Source organism: Canis aureus, chromosome 22 (assembly GCF_053574225.1).
Source record: "Canis aureus isolate CA01 chromosome 22, VMU_Caureus_v.1.0, whole genome shotgun sequence".
Classification (NCBI taxonomy): Eukaryota; Metazoa; Chordata; class Mammalia; order Carnivora; family Canidae; genus Canis; species Canis aureus.
Window position 1 is genome coordinate 8,681,689 of NC_135632.1, and position 23,506 is coordinate 8,705,194.

The window sequence follows — 23,506 nt, forward strand, 5'->3', positions numbered from 1 at the left end:
TTCTCTTGACAAATAGAAGATCTGACCTTCATGTTCACAGAACATCAGTTGATTGGAGCAGAATAGCAGCTGCTGTCTTAGGCAGGGTGTACACTCTCCCAGTTCTACCACCCCTTCCTTCTTTAAAACTCCCAGTCCTCCTTGGTTACCTTTTCTTGGTAACGTTTTAGGCATTTAGTCTGTGATCTCAATTTAGGTATGGAATGTTTGGGATACGAAAAGGTAAGTTGGATGATAAATGCTCGGTAATGTTTTCTTACTTGTTTTCTCCATTCTTAGTTCATTAAATTTTTTGAATATTGAGAAATTTTTAGTGAATCCTGGATCAAAAATACAATTAACCCTTGAACAACAGGGGTTTGACCTGCACAGGATCACTTAAATGCAGATTTTTAAAATAAATGTAGTACAGTACTGTGAATGTATTGTGTTCTTTATGATTTTGTTAATGTTTTCTTTAGCTTACTTTAAGAACACAGTCTTATCATGCATAGAACCTACAAAATATGTTAATTGACTATGTTAATGGTAAGGCTTCTGGTTAACAATAGGCTATTAGTAGTTAACTTTTTAGGGTGTCAGGAGTTATATGTGGATTTTTGATAGCACAGGAGGTCAGTGTCCCTAAACCCCATGTTCAAGGGTCAGATGTAGTTCTTGCAAGTCATTCTCTATCCTCCCAGAATGGGTTGCTACCCTCAGTCGTTCTGTTCGTGAAAGCTTTACCCTTTCAGTTAAACTTACTATAGTACCTATCTTATAATCTCAGTTATAAGCTATCCTGTTTTATTTCATTTTTTCAGTTTCTTCTGGCTTTCTATTTCAGAAACAGAGGAACAGAAACTTGGTAATCCTATTTCTTAAACTTTTTCTTTCTAGTTTGCCCTAATAGTTGCTTTTTATTTCACTTCCTTGCAGAATTTGAGTGAGATGCTTAAAATATTTAGTAGTCACATTCTTAATGGAAGTAAAAAATAAGTTCTAATTCTGTCTGTCTCTTCTTTTTTTCTCTTCTTAAATATAATAGAGTTGTTCCTTTTGGTGCAAACAATGCTTTTACCATGCCCCTCCATATGACTTTTTGGGGAAAAGAAGAAAATAGAAAAGCGGTTTTAGATCAGTTGAAGAAACATGGATTTAAATTGGGTCCTGCACCAAAAAGTAAGTTTAGGGTTTAAGCTCCTATTATTTTGATATTGTAAAACATTCCTTCTCTTGAGAAATAATTAGAGTTTGTTTGGCTAAACTAATTTGTGTTGAAGGCTATGAGTTGTGACTTTTCTTAGGAATCTTTTTAAGGAGATCCCTGAATTTTTTTTTCTCTATTTTGAAGTAATTATGGATTCATAGGAGGGAGGGGGTGTATGTGAGAGCATGCACATGCACACATATATACTAAGAGGTCCTATATTTTCCCCAATGATAATATTTGGAAATCCCAGATTTTAAACATCATCTTTGATAGATCATAGACAAAAAGAAACTCCCAATAGGAAATGAAGTATTTATTTGGCAAGAGTTTGTTCAAATAGTGTGGAATTATTTTAATGATTTTTAGTTTAAAAAAAAATCTTTTAAATATACTTAGAACACAAGTTTTAAAAGTTACTTACTAAAAGATAATTCACTTGGTGATTTTATTCTTTTCATTTTGTAAATTACAGCTTTAGGATTCAGTTTAGAAAGTAGTTGGGGCTCTGGAAGAGCTGGACCAAGCTATAGTATGCCACTTCATGCTGCAGTACAGATGACAACTGAACAGGTTGCTTCTTTTTTACTTTGTAATTTAAAAGTGAATTTTAAATGTTGAAGGTTGATGTTTAAAAAGAATACAGTAAATATGTATGTGCTAGTATTTGTGATCTTTAGATGTATTAATTATAAAACATGATATTGAATAAATAGAATACATATTAAAAACTTTTTTTTTTTTTGAGATTTTATTTGAAAGAGAGCAAGCGAGAAGAGCACGAGCAGGGAGCCGGGTCAGAGGGTGAGAGAGAAGCAGACTTTTCACTGAGCAGGAAACCTGACATAGGGCTCAATCCCAAAACCCTTGAGATCACGACCTGAGCGGAAGGCAGATGCTTAACTGACTGAGGCACCCAGGTGCCCTTATTTTAAAAACTTTTATGTGATAAGGAATACGTACACATTCATACATATATTAAAACACATGCATTGTTGTATGTGCATGGGAAGTTTTAGTATGTTATTGTATTATTTAAATTTTTTTAATGTCCAAATATTTTTAAAAAATTGAAACTTGAAACTCTTTGTTTCAGTAAAGTTGCAACTGGAATGCAAAAAAAAAAATTCCAAATTGTAGGTATTAGTGTAATTCTTACTTTGTCTTATTTATAATCTAAGATACTGTTAGGCTGAATTAATTTGGGAAAAAAAAGGATATAAAATAAATTAATGGAGATCAGTATATAAATTACATCAAAAATTTTTTTGTCTTTACCCATCTGTGTTAGCTTTTTTGTCTTCTAATGATAGTTAACCATATTTTACCTGCTTATTAGTACGGCTTGGGCCTAGTCTGGTGGGTAAACCCCAGGTTACCTCTATAACTTTTGATTTGGTCTGATTTCTTCTGGCTACTGCTTTGTATTTTTGTGCTGATTTATAAAAGTAATCATAATGCATAATACGTATTGTTATAAAATCACACTAAATCAGGTTTAAAGAACCAACTAAATTAATGTAAGATTAAAAGCATTTCTTGATATTTTGTATCACATAGCAGATTGCTTGCCATAAAAGAAGTGAAATGTCGTTGACATAATAAAAGTCCAGTGTACCTTGAGGGATCTGCCAGATTTTTTCTTTTTTAAAGATTTTATTTATTTGAGAAAGATTGAGCCAGAGAGAGAACACAAGCAGGGAGAACACAAGAGGGAGAGGGAGAGGCAGACTCCCTGCTGAGCAGGGAGCCCAACATGGGACTCAGTCTGGGGACTCCAGGATCATGACCTGAGCTGAAGGCAGACACTTAACCGAGACACCCAGGCACCCCGTGCAAAAATGTTTTGAATACAGCTAATAGAATCATAGAATTTCAGTGGCAGAAGGAACCTTAGAGCCACTCTAAATCTAAATTATTCCTTTTATTTTATAAAAATTAAGATATAGGTCTCTTGCCCAGTGTTTTATATAGGTTTATTTGTGACAGAGCTGTGACAAACCCCAGATTTATTTCTTCTGTATTCTTTTGATTGTAATACAGTTGCCTCTTAGAACTAAAGCGCTTATTCATTCTGCCTTCAATGAGCAGTGTAGCAACTCTCTAAGAATATGTTACGTACCTTTTGGTATTCAAATCTTTGAATTAAATGATTTGAAAACTCTGAATTAAGTGAAATTATTTTAATTGGTTTGTTTCATGATGTTTCTTATTGCAATTTGTTGTAGCTTAAAACAGAATTTGACAAATTGTTTGAAGATTTAAAAGAAGATGATAAAACTCATGAAATGGAACCAGCCGAGGTACTGAGCCAATATTTTCTATTTATTTAACTTTTAAAAAAAGAGCATGCACGTGTGTGAGTGGGGGGAAAGGACAGAGGGAGAGAGAGAATCTCAAGAAGACTGAGTGCTGAGCCTAATGCTGGGCTTGATCCCACAACTCTGAGATCATGACCTGAGCTGAAATCAAGAGTTAGACACTTAATTGGCTGAGCCAGCCAGGTGCCCCCAATATTTTCTATTTAAAACTATTTGGAATTTTAAAATATGCTGTTAATATGTATAGTTTTTAGCATAAGATCCAAGTGTTTTCCAGAATCTGCATGGAGAAAAAAGACTGGTTTTATTAAACTATTTAAGACATTTATTTTATTTTATAGGCTATTGAAACACCATTGCTTCCACATCAAAAACAAGCTCTAGCTTGGATGGTTTCACGGGAAAACAGTAAAGACCTTCCACCATTTTGGGAACAGCGAAATGATTTATACTATAACACGATAACAAATTTTTCTGAGAAGGACCGACCAGAAAATGTCCATGGAGGAATTTTAGCTGATGATATGGGTTTGGTAATTGTTTTTTTTTTTTTTCTTTTTTCTTGAGTTAATGAAATTTTATTTTGTAATTATGATTTTATAGAAAGTAATTTTGAAGTAGAGATAGAAATATATTGGTGCCAGTGTGGGACTAGATTTTACTTTAAGTATAGAACAGTTTTGTCTATGTCTTTCACTTAAAATGAGGCTTTGTTTTTTGTTCTGATTTGGTTAAGGTACCCTTAAATTAACTAGCAATAATGTATAAACAGGTGTTTCTCGATTTTCTTTTGAAATTCAAGGTGGTTTATCTTTCATGGATTTTCTTTTAAAAAAGAGGAAGATAACAGTGTTACATGAAATTGTTTATGTTCTATCACGGTATTGTGATATATAGTGTTAAAGACACATTTATGATTTTTACACCAGCAGTTTTTATTCTGTTTGTTCTCAGTAACCCTTATACTCTTAGAAATTTTTGATGATCCCAAAACATTTTTTGTGTTTGTGGGTTATATCAATATTTATGGTATTAGATGTTAAAAAATTTTAAGTCATTAATTTAAAAATAATAGTTAATAAACTCATTACTTGTTATACATGTTTTTAAATGAAAAGGGACTATTGAAAATAATTTTGATAAGAATGGCATTATTTTACATTCTTGCAAAGAATTTATTTTTTATTCATGAGAGAGAGATGAATAAATATTCATTTTATTTATTTATTTATTCATGAGAGAGAGAGGCAGAGACACAGGCAGAGGGAGAAGCAGGCTCCATGCAGGGAGCCCGATGTGGGACTCGATCCCGGGTCTCCAGGATCACGCCCTGGGCCGAAGGCAGGTTCTAAACTGCTGAGCCACCCAGGGATCCCCTGCAAATCTCTTTAATGTTTGGCCTCAGAGATGAATTCTGAGTTCTCATAACTGCTTTTTTTTTGAGTCTTGTGATATATGTACATAAAGATTAGACCTCACACAGGTATGTAGTTGGGAAATAGGAAGAATATTTTAATGGTCTTTTTAGATAACTATATTATAATTCTTTGATACAGCAACAGAATTAAGCATATATTAGTTTATTGAAGGCTAACAGTTATAATGTGGAGCTTAAAATGGTATCAGTGATCTTTCTGTACTCTTTTGGATTAAAACCCATTGGTATAACTTGCACATTGAGTGGATATTGTGCTAATGCACGATTTTATACAGACATTGCTTATTTGGAAAATATTGATTCATTGAGTTAATTACATAGATCTGCCAGATGTTGACACGTTTCACTATATAGTATCAAAAGTTCTTTTTTTTTTTTTTTGGTATTACTGTTGATCTTATTAGAAAGGCATTGACATTTTGGGAAACTGCTGTGCTCATGGTGTTAGATACAAGTTTTCCAGCATTTTAATTTTTGCTTGAAAGTTCAGATTTTATAATTTACAACCAATCTGTCAGTTATTTCTCCTTGAAGATAGCCATACTTTGTTCTGCCACTCAGTCATAAATAACTGATTGTTGGTCATTCTTTCAAGTAAAAATAGTGATGCATGAAACAATGATGATGCATGGTAATGTATGGTAGCTAGTTGAACTTGTAACCTCAGCCTCACAAGTACTTTTTCTCTAGATAATCCTCATATTTTGGTGTGCAATGAAAGTATGTGTGCTGCCCATCTTGTAGTACTGCTTCATCAAGAGTATTCTTTTAGAAAATTCTTAAAACTAGCTTTTTTTTTTTTTAAGCATGTGAGTATGTGGCAGCCAAAAAAATAATGAACACTAGTACCATGTAGTGCCAGATGCTTTGTTTCATGTTAAGGTACTGGCAGTTTTACCCACAATTCCCTTTTGTGGCATTACTACAGATAACAACACAAATAAGGTCTTAGCAGTATTGTGAAAATAAATTTGCATATACTCCTGAGAGGGTCCTGGGAAACTCTAGCACCTGTGGGCTACACTTAGAAACTGCTGCCTTGACTGTTTTAAAATTGCCAGAGAGTTATTCTGTGTTGCTGATTGTAAATTCAGCTATGGAAAGTAATGAAAAATTACGTTTCTATTTAAGAAAACTGCACAAGAAATATATCCTGTATGCTTTATTAAGTTATATCTAAGTCTTACAGTGATCTTTAAATGAAATTTAATAATAAGATGATTATCTCATGTGGATGCTGAATTACTAATCATTTTAAATTAGCTCTGATCTACATGGCAAGCAAATAGTTGTAGTTTCATAATGAAGTTATTAGTTCAGAGTTAAATCTTAATAACTGCGGTCTTTCAGGAGAATGACAATTCTCAGGGATGCTTATAGTATTTTATGGAGTAAATCATTTAATAATTTTTAGTAATAGTGTGGGAAAACATTAATATTTTTATTAATACATAGATTATTTAATAGTATGCTTCTGTGGCCTTGAATGCTCTATGATATTTGCTCACTTGATTTTAAAATTGGTTTTGAAATGTTCTCTGGTCAATTGGGTTTCAGAATCTGACCATTTGTCTTTTAAAATACTTTAAAGGGCAAAACTCTGACAGCCATTGCAGTAATTCTTACCAACTTCCATGATGGCAAACCTCTTCCTGTTGAAAGAATTAAAAAAAATCAAATGAAGAAGGTAAAGTATTAGTGTGTTTTCTCTGAAGTCTCTGGTTCATTATAAAACCTTTTAATTTTGTCATTAAAAAATAATTTGCCAAAATATTGATAGTATGCAATGTTTTCAGAGAATTGATGAATGGCCTCTCTTATGTGTTGCTAAGAGCAAAAGTGGGGTACTACATTATTGAGGGTAATAATTGGGTAATATATATCAAGAATCTTAAAAGCGTTTATAATCTGTGACTCAGTATTGCCATTTCAGAGAGACTGTCTAAAGAAGTTATGAGGGGGCACCTGGGTGGCTCAGTGGTTTAGCGTCTGACTCTTGATTTTAGCTTAGGTCTTGATCTCAGAGTTGTGAGTACAGGCCACCGCTGGGCTCCACACTGGGTAGGGAGCCTACTTGAAAAAAGATATTTGTTTAAAAAAACAAAAAGAAAAAAAAAGATACAGAGAGAAAACGAGACAGAAAGAAAGAGAGAAGTTATCAGAAATACGTTTTTTCCAGAGATAAAATTACAAACTTTTTCTCCACATTATTTAAAGGCAGAAAAGAAACTCCTCTCAATAAGGTAACAGTAATGAAGAAAAAAGGTAACAGTAATGTTATTATATAGCCTTAAAATTTAATATTTTGCAACTACAAAATCCTATTTTTGAAGAATATTTATTTTTATATTTTTTAGTTAAAAAAAAAAAAAGGCCAGGGATACATTTGTGAATGGAGTTGAGTCCTCATTTTGGAAAGGCATATTTATGTATGTCTGAGTCCGAATGTAGTCATACATGCATACATGGTGATAATTATGCCCTAGTAATGATGACATTATACCTAATTTGTATGTATTTTTACATATGGCATATAAACATAATATACTTGATTTCTAGGAATTAAAAGTGAATTCATTTTATGGGAAAAATAAATGGTATTAGAATGAAACAATTTTCATTTTCAGCTGAAAATTCAAAGAACTTAAAGTAGGAAATAACTGAACAAAAGGTATATGCAAAATACCTCTTTTTTTTGGACTTTTCTGTACTGCTGCTGTTCTCATTTTTTAGTTTTCAAAGACATTGCATATCAATTTACTGCCACTGCTTATTGAGAGTCTGTTTTATTAATTTTTGCATCTTAGTTGCATTTCCTTCTTTGTACTTTTTTTTAAGATTATTTATTTATTCATGAGACACACAGAAAGAGAGGCAAAGACCTAGGCAGAGGGAGAAGCAGGCTCCATGGGAGCCCGATGTGAGACCCGATCCCTGGACTCTGGAATCATGCCCTGAGCTGAAGGCAAATGCTCAACCACTGAGCCACCCAGGCATTCCTCCTTTGTACTTTTTATTGTGAGCTTAACTTATTAAATGTCTGAGATTCAGTTCCTAACCATGAGTAGTTTGATTCTTTTCATCCTGTTCTTCCTACATTTTTTTAAAAAGATTTTATTTATTTATTCATGGCAGAGAGAGAGGCAGAGACACAGGTAGAGGGAGAAGCAGGTTCCACGCAAAGAGCCCGATGTGGGACTCAGTCCTGGAACTCTGGGATCACACCCTGAGCCGAAGGCAGACCGCTCAACCACTGAGCCACTCCAGGCATCCCCTATATTTTGTTATTAAAATGGAAGAATATCACCTAAGACTACTTCTAGCTTCAGTAGCAACTATCAGTTTAAAGAATTATCTATTATCTGTAAGGCTTTCCCTCCCTCCCACCCCCCGCCCCAAAATCAGCAATGCTTTTAAGGTGTTACATAGTAGGAAGGTGCTAGTATATATCTAGTTTGTCACATTTTTGAAATTGAGGCTGAAAATGTGATTTCCAGCTAAGAACTTATTGCAACAAAAATATTACACTGTTTAGATTAGCTACTCTAAGCTTACAGAGTGAAATGTCATTGATTTAAGTTCCAGTAGCGTGTAATATGACTTGCTAGATTGGACTCTGTAGGTTTATTTTTGAACTCTGAAGAAAAAACTTGCTAAGCAAAGTTACTTAATACAAAAGAGTAATGTAATGGACATCCTTTATATGTGGATAAATAGATTTTATTTGCATGTTATTTAATATAAATGGTCGTACTAGGTATTGAAGAAGACTGGGTGGGTAGGACATTTGATGGAAAACATTTTGAATATCAGTTTCTTGTACTGAATATTGTGTATAAGTGATGAATCACTTAAATTCTATACCTGAAACTAATATTTATACTCTATGTTAATTAACTGAAAACTTGGGAAAAAAATAAAATCATTTGCCTAACTTGTAAAAAAAAAAAAAAAAAAAAAAAGGAAAGAAAGGTGTAATACTATGAAAAGATGGTAGCTTTGAACCATAATGTATCAAATATTTAATAATAGCTATGCAATCTTAATGTAAATACTTGTCAGTGACTAAAATAAAATATCCTGAGCTCTGAAAAAAAAATGCAAATAAAACTTAATTTTCTACAGTAACCCTTCTAGTTACATTTTCTAGATATGTTACATTTAAATTTTTCAACTTATTTAGACTCCTACCATTAGAAGGGGATGGATTGTTTCACCTATGTTTTTAGTAAAACTTAACTGGTAGGGTTTTGTAAGATGTTTCAAATTGTATTTTTTTAGTACTAAAATCAAATTGGCCTGTCCCAATCTCAGCAAAAATTGCTTTGTCCTCTTGTAGTATGACTAAATCACTTACCTTTCTTTTTTATTGGGAAGAATTAAATTCAACCCAATTGGCATTTGTTATTCCTATCTACAGAATCAAGTTAATTAAAGATTAGAGGAATCCTTCCCTATTAGACTCATTTAAAAATATTTTTACAAAAACGTAAAATTTTACTTTTATACAAATTTAGGTATTCATGTATACATTGATGCATTTTGAAACAAAGGGATATACATAAAGGGAAAAAAGAAAAAGTCAGGATTGGCAAGAAAATCCCCAATAGAGTATGATAAGTACCCTGGAACCTGTACTATTACCCTGAGAATTTTGGAGAACAAGGATGACAATGGCAGCCTCATTAAAGATAAGTTATTTACTGAAGTAGGGACTCTTGGTTTAAAAGTTTATGGTGAAGTAAATTCCATTTCATGTTCAGTGTTTCTTTCAGTAATGAATGTGCCATTTATAATTGAGTTTTGCTATTTGTATTCCTTTTGAACAGATAAAAGATCGACTAGTTTTCTCTTTTGAACTCCCTGTGAAAAAATTTTTTAATCTATTTTTTCCTCTTCACTTAATGCACCTTCCCCCATTGCTCCAGAATGGGGGTAGCAATCTAAGTAATCTTTTTTATGTAAAGTAAAGCAATATAAAGGATGCATTTTAAGTTTATTTAAAACTGACAACAGTGCTGTGTAAGAAATATGCCTTTTCATCCAGGAGTGTAATGTTAACGATCAATCTATGAAACTTGGAGGAAACAATGCCAGTGAAAAGGCAGATGGACTAATCAAAGGTAAAGTTTACTTTTCAACATGACCCCATATTTGATTTAAATTTTTCCAGTTTGATGATGTAATTCAAATTCTGGCTTTGTAATATATTTTAAGATCTCTCTTTTCTAAGGATCTCATAAGAACTGGTAGGAAAAATTTCATCAAGGAGGTCATGATGGAATTGGGTGGTTCTACACCAGTCAGAAAAGCTGAGGAAGAACATTTTTGGTTGAGAAAAAAAGTTTACAAAAGGAAAGTAAAAACAAAACAATAGCAACATAAAGGATATTTTGTTCTGGGACCTCAGAGTAGTTTATGGTAATTGTAATGTGCGTGGACAAAAGCAGATAAGGGTGGAAGGTAGGTTAGAGCCAAATTCTGAAGTTAGAGGAGAAATGAAAAGAGGTATCTGGATTTAGCGATTATATAGCTGATTTAGCAGTTAATGACCTTCACTAAATTAATTTTTGAGAATTAGAGCAGAGCAAAACTGAAAATATTTTAAGATAAGAATAGCAAGTCAAGAATTGGAAATAACAGTTGTGTGTTATTGTGTATTTTGCTAAGTGTGAGATAGAAATAGAAAAATAGGTGGAGATGAAGGCAGAGTTGAGGGGCTTTTTGCAGGGGGTGAGGAACATTAAGAAATCCATGGGTTGGAAGAGATTTTAGGTACAGTGGAGAGAACTTGTAGACCTTAGTGGGGGCAGTGAGATCAAGAGAAAAGATAGGTGAGTTAGCATCAGAAGCAAAGGAAGTAAGGTTAATGGAAAATATAAATAGTTGAAGGGTAAAAAAGGTAGGAAAAATGGGAGTTTATAGAAGATGCATTCAATTTTCTTTGTGAAGTGAAGTAGATCATCACCTGGGAGTCAGAGGAGTTAAGAATCTAGGCAAAGGATGAGTATAGTATAGACCTTTGTGGTAAGTGGGCAGAGGACCTGGCTAATTGAAAGAACAAGAATGAAGAGACTAAGAAAGTTGAACTATTAAGTTGGAAAACCAAGGTTTTAAGGAGGATATTACTAGTCAACATAATTTACTAATACTCTGTGTATTTGTCCTCTTTTTTTTTGAAATGAAAGGATCTAGATGTAGTGGAGAACCCAGTATTTCAGATGTCAAGGGAAAGAAAAAGTATACCAAATCAGAATTGTCTAGCTCCCGCCCCAAAAGGTAAACTCTGTTAAGATTGATTGTATGTAATGTTTGTTTAAACTCTCTCCATTTTCTCATATGTAGGAAAGAGATACGACCATTTTATTTCAGTTATAAAGTTCTTTCAAATTCTTTGTTATTTGAAACTGCCAAAGTCACTGAGTTAGGCAAGTAGATGTTCTTATTTTATAGTTGAAGAAAACTACCGTTAATCTATAAAAGAAGTGAATTAGTAGTGTTTAATAATCACTTACCTTTTTACCACTTTTTCTATTTCTCTCACATAGGAACTTATATCTAGCTCCCAAGTTTTTTGTTTTTGTTGATTTTTAGAAGAGTTTTCTTTATATTTTTGAGGAGATGAAAACTGACAACTGTTAAATGATTTGATAGAAGCACTCTTTGCCCATCTCAGTTCTTTTGTCATTTTACCTTTAGAAATAAGACGTGATGAAGTTATTTATGGAAAGTATTATATTGTATACTAGAGGGAGAATTTTTTTTTAATATTTATTTATTATTTATGATAGACAGAGAGAGAGAGGCAGAGACACAGGAGGAGGGAGAAGCAGGCTCCATGCCAGGAGCCTGACGTGGGACTCGATCCCCGGACTCCAGGATCACGCCCTGGGCCAAAGGCAGGCGCTAAACCACTGAGCCACCCAGGGATCCCCTAGAGGGAGAATTTGAATAAAATATATAATGCTCCTCTGATCTTAACTTGAATCTGTAACCTTATAAATTTCATTTACCTGCAGAAGAAGGTCTAAATACTTGATTTTTTTGTTGTATTGTCTACCATAATATATGCAGATGTGATCTCAAATCTGAGTCTCTGTTAGCTAGTCCAATAAAGATCTCAAAAGTAAGACTTTGCTAATTGTTCTCTATTATTAATACCTATCTAAACTGAGCATAAAACCAGGACTCTTCAGTTTCTCATCTAGATCTCCAATCTTACAACTGAAGTAACCATGAATTGAGAAATAGCACTGTTAGGTTGACCAGATAAGACTTAAAGGATGTGGAAAAAATAATGAGATGTGGGAAAAACTAATAACCAACACACATATGATAGTTAATTACATGTATGTTTACTGTGCAACAGGCATTATTTTAGGGGCTTTGAATGTAGTAACTTATTTTATCCTGTGAAGTGAATTATATTTTTATTTTTATTCCTGTTTTCCAAATGAGGAAACTGAAGCAGAGAAGAATATTAAATGAGTTGCCTGAAGCCACATAGCAAATAAGTAGTGGAATGGGAATTTGAATCTATGTAGCCTGACGAGGCAGTCCATTATTTTTAGGTGCTTCACCACTGAAATGTACTGTTCCTACACAAAATACATAAGATTTTTCATTGTGAGCGAATTATATTTTTTCTCTTAGCTGCTCATTTCATTATACTAAAAGTATTTTCTTTGATAAGAGTGGTTTCTTTTTAGTTCAGTTTTATATAGGTGTTTTGTTTGAATGGCCAAATATTAAACACCGTATTAAAATGATTATTAAGATGGCTAACTTTTTCAAATTTAATAAATAGTGGTACTGTATTTTGTATAGTAAATGCATCTGCTTATAAAGCAGAATTTATTTAGCTAATTTTACTTTCATTTGGCAAATTTTTCTTTAATTTTTTTTTTTCAAAAAACAGGCAACACAAACATTTGTGCTACATGTATTAAACCTATATTTTCATATCCCATTTTGTTTCATTTTGATAAAAAATTTTTGTATACTTTATTTTAGAAGAAAAACTGCTGTCCAGTACAATGAAAGCAGTGATTCAGAGGAAAATGAAACAAGTGAATTGCCACAGAAAATGAAAGGTAATGTGAAATGAATTTGATTTGATAATGTGTCTTATATTCATATTTCCTAGTGTGACCATGTTTGTACTTGGTTTTGTTGTAGGCAAACTAAAAAATGTACAGTCTGAGACTAAAAGAGTAAAAGGTATGTATATAAATCTAGTATCCATAATCTACACTTAAAGATTATTACAATAAAACCCCATAGTTTTTTTATATCTCTCTAGCTTAGAATTTTTAAGTAATAGGTCTTAAACTTGTCTGCTGTCTACATTTGAACTACATGTGGAGCTAATCAAGGGTCGTAAATGAATGAGGCAAATTGAAAGATTAGTTTCAAAAGAAATATTTAAACTAAACAAAGTAATTTTTACTACTTTATAAAATGACTTCAGTAAAACCTTATTCGCATATGTATAAATTAAAATTTTACAAAAGTTGGGTAGGAGTGCCTTCTTGGTAATATTGTTTGCATTACCATACAGATGTAAAAACAACCAGTGAGGATCATTACTTTTTCCTTTATCTTTAAATTATAACCCTTTATTTTTTTTCTTGTAAATTGGATCATATTGTATTTTTAATTATTTGAGAAATTGTATTCCATTTGAAAAATAACTCATTATCACCAGCTTACCTAAATATTTGTCAGACTCCTCATTAGAAGTCAAATACCTGTTTCCTCGAAAATATTCTTCTGTAGGAAAGCTGAGTCCCCTTGCATATATGGCTGCTCCTACTGTCACATCTCTTCCTCAAGAGAAGTAATACTTTATGACAAGTGACTACATTCCTTCTTTGAGCTGGAATATGCTTATTAGTGTCAGGCAGATATTGGTCACTAGATATTTTGTTTTTATTTAATAATCTAAGCTCTTTAAAATCTAGAGTATGGAAGTATTTTTATTTCCTATCTTCAGGTGGTACCTGCATTTAATAAGCACAAGAGAAAATTAGTTTTCAAAGATCTTAATGATTCTGTGGTTTTTACTTCAGCAGGATCTTCTAAAGTTAAAGAAGATTCAGAGTTTGCATGTGCACTTATTTCATCTACCCCTGCAACAAAAAGGAGAATGTTGAAAAAGGGTCAGTAAATCTTCATGGTTTTTTTTTTTTTTTTTTTTTTTAAGCTGTTGTTTTTCAATGTAAAAATGTAAAAAATTTTTAGTGACAAAAGTTACGAGAACATGGTACAAGAAGTTCAGAAGGTAGAAGAAAGAAAAAGATAAAACCCATTTTCCTTGGAAGTGTATGTTGATGTGTTCTTCTAGAACCTTTTCTTATTCTATTTATTTTAATTAGGTCAAAAATATGATGGAAAGAGGTCCTTTACTCATCCGAGTAGCAGAAATGTTTTTTTTCTAGTGAAGGCTTAGAATAATCGATGGCTCTTTAAAACCTAATTTCAATTTAGTTTATTTAAATTATAATAAAGATTCAGTTCTTGGTATGAGTAGAATTTGTTTTTCACTTATGAATGTTAGTGAGCTTTATTATAATTTTATATTTTGTAGTTAATAGGAAAACATTGCATGACAGTCTAAATATGTGAGAAGGGAAGAGGTTGAATTCTAGGGTTACGGAGGTCTGGGATAGGTTATTGTATCTTTGTACCTTAGTCTCCTATATTTTACATGTTGGGGATAATAACAGACAAAAGTTTGTTTTCATGGAGCTTATGTCTAATGATGGGGAAACCTAAACAAATGAACACATAATTTTAAACATTAAGCATTGTGAATAAAATAAAGGAGGATAATGAAATCAAAATTGTTGAAAGGGACCTGTTTAAGGAGGTGATATTTGACCCAACACAGAATGATGAAAAAGAGCCAACTTGTGGCCTAAGAATCAGACAATTAATAGAATTTTAGTATATGTGCTGCCGAAGCAAGCACTAGTAGAATTGAAAATATAGGCATTTTAAATAGAATACTCGACCCAAATTTTAGAAATTTTAAGAAATGTGGAATTTTCTGTTGAGATAGAATTAGAATTTGGATAGAATTAAGTTCACACACAGAAAGTTGTTCTTGCAGGCACATAGCCATTATAGAAGAAACTTTAAAAAAAATCATAGCTGTGAAAAAAAATAAGCACATTTCTGGAAGAAAAGAGAATAGAAACAAAAATCAGTGAATGGAGACAGAACTGATAGTGCTCTCTTAAGTAAGACAAAAGTCAGAAGGAAAAGATTGATGAAATTCTACTACATTTTAAATTACTGTGCATCAAAGTGTACTGTAAATAATGTGAAAAATGTTAAGACTGAAGAAGGTATTTCTGGTAAGTGTAACTTACAAAGGATCAGTGTTTAGAATGAGTAAAAGAAATCTCTACAAATCTATTGACAAAAGACAAACTAGTAGGAGAGTGGCCACTAAGAATACAAATGTGCATTCTAAAGAAAGAAAACAAATAACCAATAAACATAGGGAAAGATGTGCAGATTCAGTCATTGAGGAAATAAAGGAACAGAGAGATACCATTTTACCTGTTATATTTATAAACATTTAAAAATCTCATAGTGGGCAGCCCTGGGTGGCTCAGCGATTTAGTGCCTGCTTTCAGCCCAGGGCGTGATCTGGAGACCCGGGATTGAGTCCCACATCGGGCTCCCTGAATGGCGCCTGCTGCTTCTCCCTCTGCCTCTCTCTCTGTGTCTCTCATGAATAAATAAAATCTTTAAAAATAAAAATAAAAATCTCATAGTGCCACATATAGGCAAAGTCGTAAAATAACAGGAACTCTGATGTGGTATGGATGGGAATATAAATTACCGTAGTGAGTAACTGAGCCAAATATAATGAAGATAGATATATCATTGAGATATGTAGAAGGACCCATGAAAAAATAGTTTTCACTGCTGTGTTATTTTAGAAAAATATTGGAAATAACGTAAATACTGTCCAGCAGGGTAATGGAAAATAAAATTGTAGTGTGTCCTTTTACAGGCTACTTGAGTCTCCTTGTAGCATGGCAGTTGGCTTCCTTCAAAGGGAGTAATCAGAGATAGAGTAGGAGAGAGTACCTAAGACAGAAACTGCATCTTTTCTAACTTAATCTCTGGGGTGATATACCCCCACTTTAGCCATATACTATTTGTCACCCTGTTAGTGTGGGAGGAGACTGTATGAGGTTGTGACTCTCAGAAAGTGGGTATCATTGGGGGCCATCTTGGAGTCTGGTTACAACAGTAACTATAGTACAGATTCCAAAAACTGCATAAAACAAATGTTACCTTGATGAATAACTGAAGAACTTAAGTACATATCAGGAGATATTCCATACTTTTTCTCTCAGTCACAATTGTCTATCTCCCCCCATAAGTAATCACTGGATTTTTATTTGTTTAAAGTGACAAGGTAAAGTCTACTTCCTGTTAACTTCATCATGGCTGGAAACAAATTTGCTTCATTTTAATTCTTTCTAATTTCTCTTCATAGAGGCACATTTTGTCATCTCTTTATTGACTTCATATATATGAGAAGAAAACTTAAAGATGTTTCAACTGATTGTTTCTTTCAGGAGCATCTGCAGTGGAGGGTTCAAAGAAAACTGATATTGAAGACAGACCAAGGACAACACTGATCATCTGTCCACTTTCTGTGTTAAGCAACTGGATTGTAAGTCTTCACAGCCTTTTAAAAATGTTACATAATTTATGTTTTACTCTTGTATGATTAAAAAGTATTATGTTAGAGTCATTCATTGGGAAAGATGTGCTAGGTCAGCCCTTTATGTCTAAGTTAAAATAATTGTTAGGTGAATTGGGGTTTTATTTGCTGAATTGAAGTAATTCTTCTTTGGAGATTTATAGTAGAGAAAGAAACCTAATATAACCTTTATAACCTTAAATGTTATAAGATGAGGTTTGTACTTCTTCCTCTGTCATTTCTCTCCCACAAGGTAGGAGAGGTATATAATTTAAGACTATTTATGAACTATTGGAGACTCTTTTCTAGGAACTACCCTAACTTCTGTTTTATATAACAACTTGTAGCATTTAGTGAGCTCCTGTGTGTTCAGTTTTTCCCTAAGCTCTTTCCATAGATTTCTTCATTTAGCCCTCACAAATACTATTCTCACTTTTCTGATGATCAGTTTGAAACACACAGAAATTAAATAACTGAGTAGATTGTTCAGCTAATAAATGATGGAGCTAGGATACAGTCTCCCAACATTCTGATTCTTGAGCCTGTGCTTTTAATTTTAAGGCTACCCACCAGAAAATTTTGTCTTTTTTTTTCTTCCAGATTGCTTTTCTATTCTAAAACATTATACTGGAATGGAACCTCTTTATATGTTATTTGTAAGGAGCAGCTTTGGTTATGTTTCTTTGCCAGTTTGAGCTTCAGGCTGCATGTTATAATGAAATAATGACTCTATTGGAAGCATTGTGAACATAAAAGCCACTGGATGTGAACTCTATTCTTGCCATGTCCAAGGTTATTTGCATCTCTCCTGACCTTTCCTCCTCTAATCTGACCTTTCCTTCTCTAATCTCAGAGGTGGAAGAGGTCCTAGTTTTTGTAAGACCATTACCTTAGTCTGTACATTGGATTCCATTTCTTCCCATCTCTGCATTTTATCTGTTATTTTTCTCTTTGCCTGGTTATTTAGTCTCTTCCTACTGGCTTTTTCATGAAACATACTCAGACTTTTTTTTTTTTTTTTTTTTTTTTTAAGATTTTATTTATTTATTAGAGAAACAGAGAGATTGAGAGAGAGAGAGGCAGAAACACAGGCAGAGGGAGGAGCAGGCTCCATGCAGGGAGTCTGACATTGGACTCTATCCCAGGTCTCCAGGATCACACCCCGGGCCAAAGGCAGGCGCTAAACCACTGAGCCACCAGGGCTGCCCATACTCAGACCTTTTTTATTTTTTAAATACTTCCTCTTGATTTTGTCTTTAAGTTGTTATTCTTATCCTCTCCTTCACTGTTATACTCCTGGGGTTTAATTTCCACTGTGTGCTTTTATTTACTAATTCCTTAACTTGTAATCTGGCTTCTGCCACTTACTATCTAAATTACTTTGGAAAAGAGTAGTTATTGTGTAATTGTCAAATTCTGTGCCTCTTTACTTCTTGATTTTTATGTACTCTTGCCTTTATTGATTCTTCTCTTTTTAAGTTTTTGGTATATATGTTTTTTTAAAAATTAAACCCTCTTCTGATATTTTCTTCTTAGGACCAAAGGAGGTTTAGTTCTATATTAATGCTAAATATTAATGCTCTTTTTTTTATTCCAACAAAAGTATTCTGTTTTGAGATGCAGTGCATTTTGGGAAGGCCAATACATGGGTACTAGAAGGACTGTTTCGGAGTGAGGTTTACAAGTATTATCGGGGGTATAAATAGAACTGTGATTCTTTAAGAGTTTGGTTGGGGATATATATTTTAAAAATGGGTGATCAGCATTTCATTATAATTTTGTATTTGGAAAACAACAAAATTTTTGATAATAGAAACTTCGTTAGAGCAAGCCCTGGCAGTCTTGCCTAATGAGATTATGGGAAAAATTGATTTTTAAAGGAATGAGGGATGGTTGAGCATATATGGATTCCTGGTCAAGAATTAGAATTTTGTGGGGTGCCTCGTGGCTCAGTTGGTTAAGCTTCTGGGTTGAGGTCAGGTCATGATCCTGGAGTTCTGGATTGAGCCCAGTTAAGTCAGATACTTCTGACTGAGCCACCGACGCGCCCCATTTCTTTCTCATTTTATACCCACTTTTCCCTTCTTTTTTTAAAACTCCCCCCCCCCCTTTTTTTTTAAAACTTCCTTGTGTCTTTAACACAGTTCTTCTTAGGCACTCACTTTAAGTATCAGAAGCTTGTCTACTCCCTTTTTTTTCATATCCCATATTTAATTAGTCCTCAAGTCCCATCAGTCCCCTTTTCTTGGTATCTTTCTTTCATACCTGTCCTTCCCATTCTGATCTTCTGATACTTTAGGGCTTTATCATCTCTCACCTAAGAGATTCTCAGCTTTGTCTTTCTGGTATCCTTTGTTTTTATTTTATTTTTTTTAAAAGATTTTATTTATTTATTCATGAGACACAGAGAGAAGCAGAGACACAGGCAGAGGGAGAAGCAGGCTCCATGCAGGGAGTCCAATGTGGGACTCGATCCTGGGACTCCAGGACCACATCCTGGGCTGAAGGCAGGTGCTAAATCGCCGAGCCACCCAGGGAGCCCCTATCCTTTGTTTTTAAAATAAAGATTTTATTTATTTATTTGAGAGAGAGCAAGCGCAGAAGCAGGGTGTGTGGGGGAGAGGGCCAGAAAGGGACGGAGGGACAGAGGAAGAAGGAGAAGCAGACTCTGAGCAGGGAGCCAATGCAGGGCTTGATCCCAGGACCCCAGGATCATGAACTGAGCCTGAAGGCAGACACTTAACTCACTGAGCCACTCAGGTGCTCCTCTCTAGTATCTTTTTTTTTTTTTCCAATCTACTCATGATTTGTTTTTTCCTGTTCAATATCTCTCAGATCTGTTGTTTTCGTGATTAAAAAAAAAAACAAACCACAATGTCAAGTGTTTTAAACAGATTGTGTCTTCAGAGAGGACTGGGACCAGGGTTTTTTTGTTTGTTTGTTTGTTTTTTAGCTTTACTACTCTTCTGGTTGATAAAACCTGGCAAATAGTAGGCTTGTGATAAATGAATGAAAGTGGATACTATGCTTGAATCTCTGCCTACATTCTTGAAAATATTGGTTGCTCTTTTACAGTTTAATTTTTATATTATGAAGTTTATTAACTGGAAACATTATCCTGTTAAAATATTAACATTTTTAAAAATTAATTATAATTTTCAAGGAATTTGGTTGTTTTCCTCCTAAAAATGAAGTGGCTGCTCATTGATAGGGCCAGGGAAAATTTATATAATGTATTATTATTACATATTTGTCCATTTTCCTGACAATAAAATAATAATTAGTATTGTTACTGTTGTTATTTTAGTTTAGATTGTAGGAAACTTGATTTTCTGTAATTTTATTGGTTTGACAGTACTTTTTTATATCAAACGTGACACTAAATCCATTTATTATTTTAAATATTTCTAGTGTAGTTTTAGTAGTATGACAGTACTTTTTTAATATGAAACATGATACTAATCTGTTTATTTTTTTTAATATTTCTAATTTTCTTCCAGGACCAGTTTGGACAACATATAAAATCAGATGTACACTTGAATTTTTATGTTTATTATGGTCCTGATCGTATAAGAGACCCAGCTTTGCTTTCAAAACAGGATATTGTTTTGACTACATACAACATTTTAACTCATGACTATGGAGTAAGTATGCTGAGACTTATATTTCAGAAGTTGAATTTGAGAAATAGGTTTCAGATTTCTAATGTGTTCTAAAATTCAGACTTCATATTCTTTCTGTCTTCCTAAATATTTCTTTCATCACAGTGTTAATCTGAAGCAGAATTAGCTCAGTGTATTGAACCAAAGTCTGAGTAGAGAGCTAGACTATGTATGTTTAAAAGCTAGCCCTGTTTATTTCCTAGCTGTGGTACTTTGAACAACATACTTCACAGCCTTGATCCTTCAGTTTTCTCATCTGCAAAATAGGAGTAAATAATAATACTTTATAAATTTTCGATTATTCAACAACTTAATGTATATAATGATTAAAGCAGTATCTACCACGTAGTAAGTCTTGATATTAAAAATTAATAACTTATATTTACAAAATTACATGAAGTACTATTTTAATTCCCTGTGTTTTAATTCACATGAAACATTTATTTCAGACTAAAGGTGATAGTCCATTACATAGCATAAGGTGGCTCAGAGTGATCCTGGATGAAGGACATGCCATTCGAAATCCAAATGCTCAGCAGACAAAAGCTGTACTTGATTTAGAAGCAGAAAGAAGATGGGTATTAACAGGTAAAAGGGTTATACTTACTAAGTAAGTTTAGGTGAGGTAACTTTGTAAACTTCATGTGGGTATAAAGTTTGTTCCATATTTAATCATAGAAGTCATTGAATAAAATATTTCGATTTGTTTTTCATAGTTGCCCATGCTGTGGCAACATTTGAATTCTAGTCTGTTTATGGAACAATCACTAGACTTTTTTTTAAACTTTGGAGATTCATTAGACTTTTTTTTTTTTTTTTTAAAGATTTTAAAAATTTATTTGCTTGAAGGATAGAGTGCACAGAGGGAAAGGGAGAAGCAGTTCCCCACTGAGCAAGGAAACCTGATGCAAGGCTCAAAGCAGAGCCTGATCCCAGGACTCTTGGATCATAACCTGAGCAGAAGACAGACGCTTAACTAACTGAGCCACCTAGGTGTCCCTTGTTAGACACTTTAATTTTCCAACGAGAATCTTGATTTCTGTTTCTCGTCTTGAAGCCAAACCTGTTTCCTAATTGTGATACTTCTAGAATATGAGGAAAAGGATTTAATTTTTTCCTTTTCCTTCTTACTAATACTGCCGATTTATTTATAGATTTTATTTATTTGAGAGAGAGTGTGTGGGTGAGAAGGAGAGCATGAGCAGGGGCCAGAGGTCGATGGACAAGCAGACTCGGGGCTCGATCCCAGGACCCCAGAATCATGACCTGAGCCAAAGGCAGATGCTTAATTGAGCCACCCAGGCGCTTCATAATACTGCTGATTTAAAATCAAGCTAATGGGGTAGCCTCGGTGGCTCAGTGGTTTAGCGCCGCCTTTGGCCCAGGGTATGATCCTGGAGACCCAGGATTGAGTCCCACATCCGGCTCCCTGCATGGAACCTGCTTCTCCCTCTGCCTGTGTCTCTGCCTCGCTCTTTCTTTCCCATGAATAAATAAGTAAAACCTTTAAAAAATAAAATAAAAGCAAGCTAATGTTCTTGGATAAGGAAAAGGTTGAATTTACTGGACCTGTGGTCTTTTGCTTTGTTAGTATGGCAAGTGACAGCTAAAAATTAGAGCAAAACTGTATTTTGAGATTGCACATGTGTTTAACAAAGGACTGTAGTTACACCTTGATAAATAGTGGGTGTGCCTAGTTCAGAATGCCCATTTTCAACTGTTGTTTCCTCTGATGGGGTCAGATGGATTTTCTGAATGAATACACTATAGGGTTACAACAGTGTTCTGTTATTTTTAGGTACTCCGATTCAGAATTCTTTAAAGGACTTGTGGTCTCTTCTTTCCTTTTTAAAACTTAAACCATTTCTTGATAGAGAATGGTGGCATAGAACAATACAGCGTCCTGTCACAATGGGAGATGAAGGAGGACTTAGGTAAGCAATTTCGTGAAAACTGATTAATATTAGCAACTAATAACTATAAACAGCTTGAACCAGTTGCCCACTTCAGTTACTATATTTTAACTTCAATGTTGGCTTTCTTCTCCCAAAAGTGTTTATAGCTTTAATGCTTTTGACTCTCAAATTCTAGTGATTCTTGTTTGGGGAGACAAGGATTTCTAACTACCACTAAAACATAATAAGCCTTCCCTTTCTTTGATTTTAGTCAAACTGAAAGGAAAGGGAGAGCTTTATGGTCTCTGTTGCTCTTGCCCCTGAAATCACCATTAATTGATGAAACAATGACAGAAAAAAAACTGTATGCTCTGAGGATACAAATATGCATTAAATTTTCACAACTTACCTTATATCACTTTATATAGTGGTAATTGAATAGTATGACATACACTGCTATCAGCAAGAGTTAAAGAAAATGGTTTCTCATGAAGACCGATAAAATTCATCTTGGTCATAGCCATTTCACAAGGTACTAGGCTAATATGTGATTTAACGTTTTTGCCTAGAACAGTGGTTTTTGGAGTTTGGTACCCATTAGCAGGTTGTGAAATCATAATAAAGATGGTAGGTAGCATTACAAAAGGAAATGAAATAGTAGATTTGAGAAAATAGAGTGCATCACACATAGTATTGTTTTGTGAAAGGTTTCTGTTACACGTCTATGTGTTTACGTGTATATGTATATTTTATATATATATATATATATATATATATATTTATTTGTTGGATGGAGTAAAATGTGTTTCTTACTGTGGTTATAGTGGAGGAGGTTCAACAGCCACCAGCCTCATCTGCAAAACTGCTTGATTCTCAGAACCAATTATGTAACTTCTAATTTAAGAAATTGTATTTATATTTCAGTGTTGGGATAAACCTTAATTGATGTGCCTTGCCTTTTTTTTTTAATACTGAGAAGGGAGTGTAAAGGTTGTAGAACCTAGAAGGTATTTCTCCCTCTTTTGAGTTGTTACATCATGTTTTAATCTTTTTGCCATTGTTACTTTGTAAAAATTAACTGATTTTTGTACCTTGATTTTCATATTACTGAAAAACCTTTTCGAAGGTAAAATCTTTCCTCATAGTTTTATGATTTTTAGTATAATGCCTTCTACTTTGTGTTGGTACTTAAGAGTGTGAATGTTGAATATTGGATGATGTCGTTGACAGAATTAAGAAGTAAAGGTAGTGACTAGAAGAACAAAAATGG

General features: G+C 33.6%; 1 protein-coding gene across 6 annotated transcripts in view; it reads left to right on the forward strand.

Moving 5' to 3' along the window:
- The window catches only part of HLTF (helicase like transcription factor), a 49,705-nt gene that overhangs the window by 9,612 nt on the left and 16,587 nt on the right, over positions 1-23,506 (forward strand). For 4 of the 6 annotated variants that reach the window (XM_077864749.1, XM_077864750.1, XM_077864751.1 and 1 more), the window contains exons 4-17: positions 1,028-1,161; positions 1,665-1,762; positions 3,418-3,492; positions 3,852-4,043; positions 6,540-6,635; positions 9,996-10,071; positions 11,137-11,227; positions 12,962-13,041; positions 13,127-13,168; positions 14,020-14,109; positions 16,552-16,649; positions 20,180-20,323; positions 20,791-20,929; positions 22,140-22,275. In XM_077864749.1, the coding sequence (XP_077720875.1) occupies positions 1,028-1,161; positions 1,665-1,762; positions 3,418-3,492; positions 3,852-4,043; positions 6,540-6,635; positions 9,996-10,071; positions 11,137-11,227; positions 12,962-13,041; positions 13,127-13,168; positions 14,020-14,109; positions 16,552-16,649; positions 20,180-20,323; positions 20,791-20,929; positions 22,140-22,275 (1,491 nt within the window). The remainder of the gene's footprint in view (positions 1-1,027; positions 1,162-1,664; positions 1,763-3,417; positions 3,493-3,851; positions 4,044-6,539; positions 6,636-9,995; positions 10,072-11,136; positions 11,228-12,961; positions 13,042-13,126; positions 13,169-14,019; positions 14,110-16,551; positions 16,650-20,179; positions 20,324-20,790; positions 20,930-22,139; positions 22,276-23,506) is intronic. The other 2 variants (XM_077864752.1, XM_077864754.1) reach the window with 1 other exon arrangement.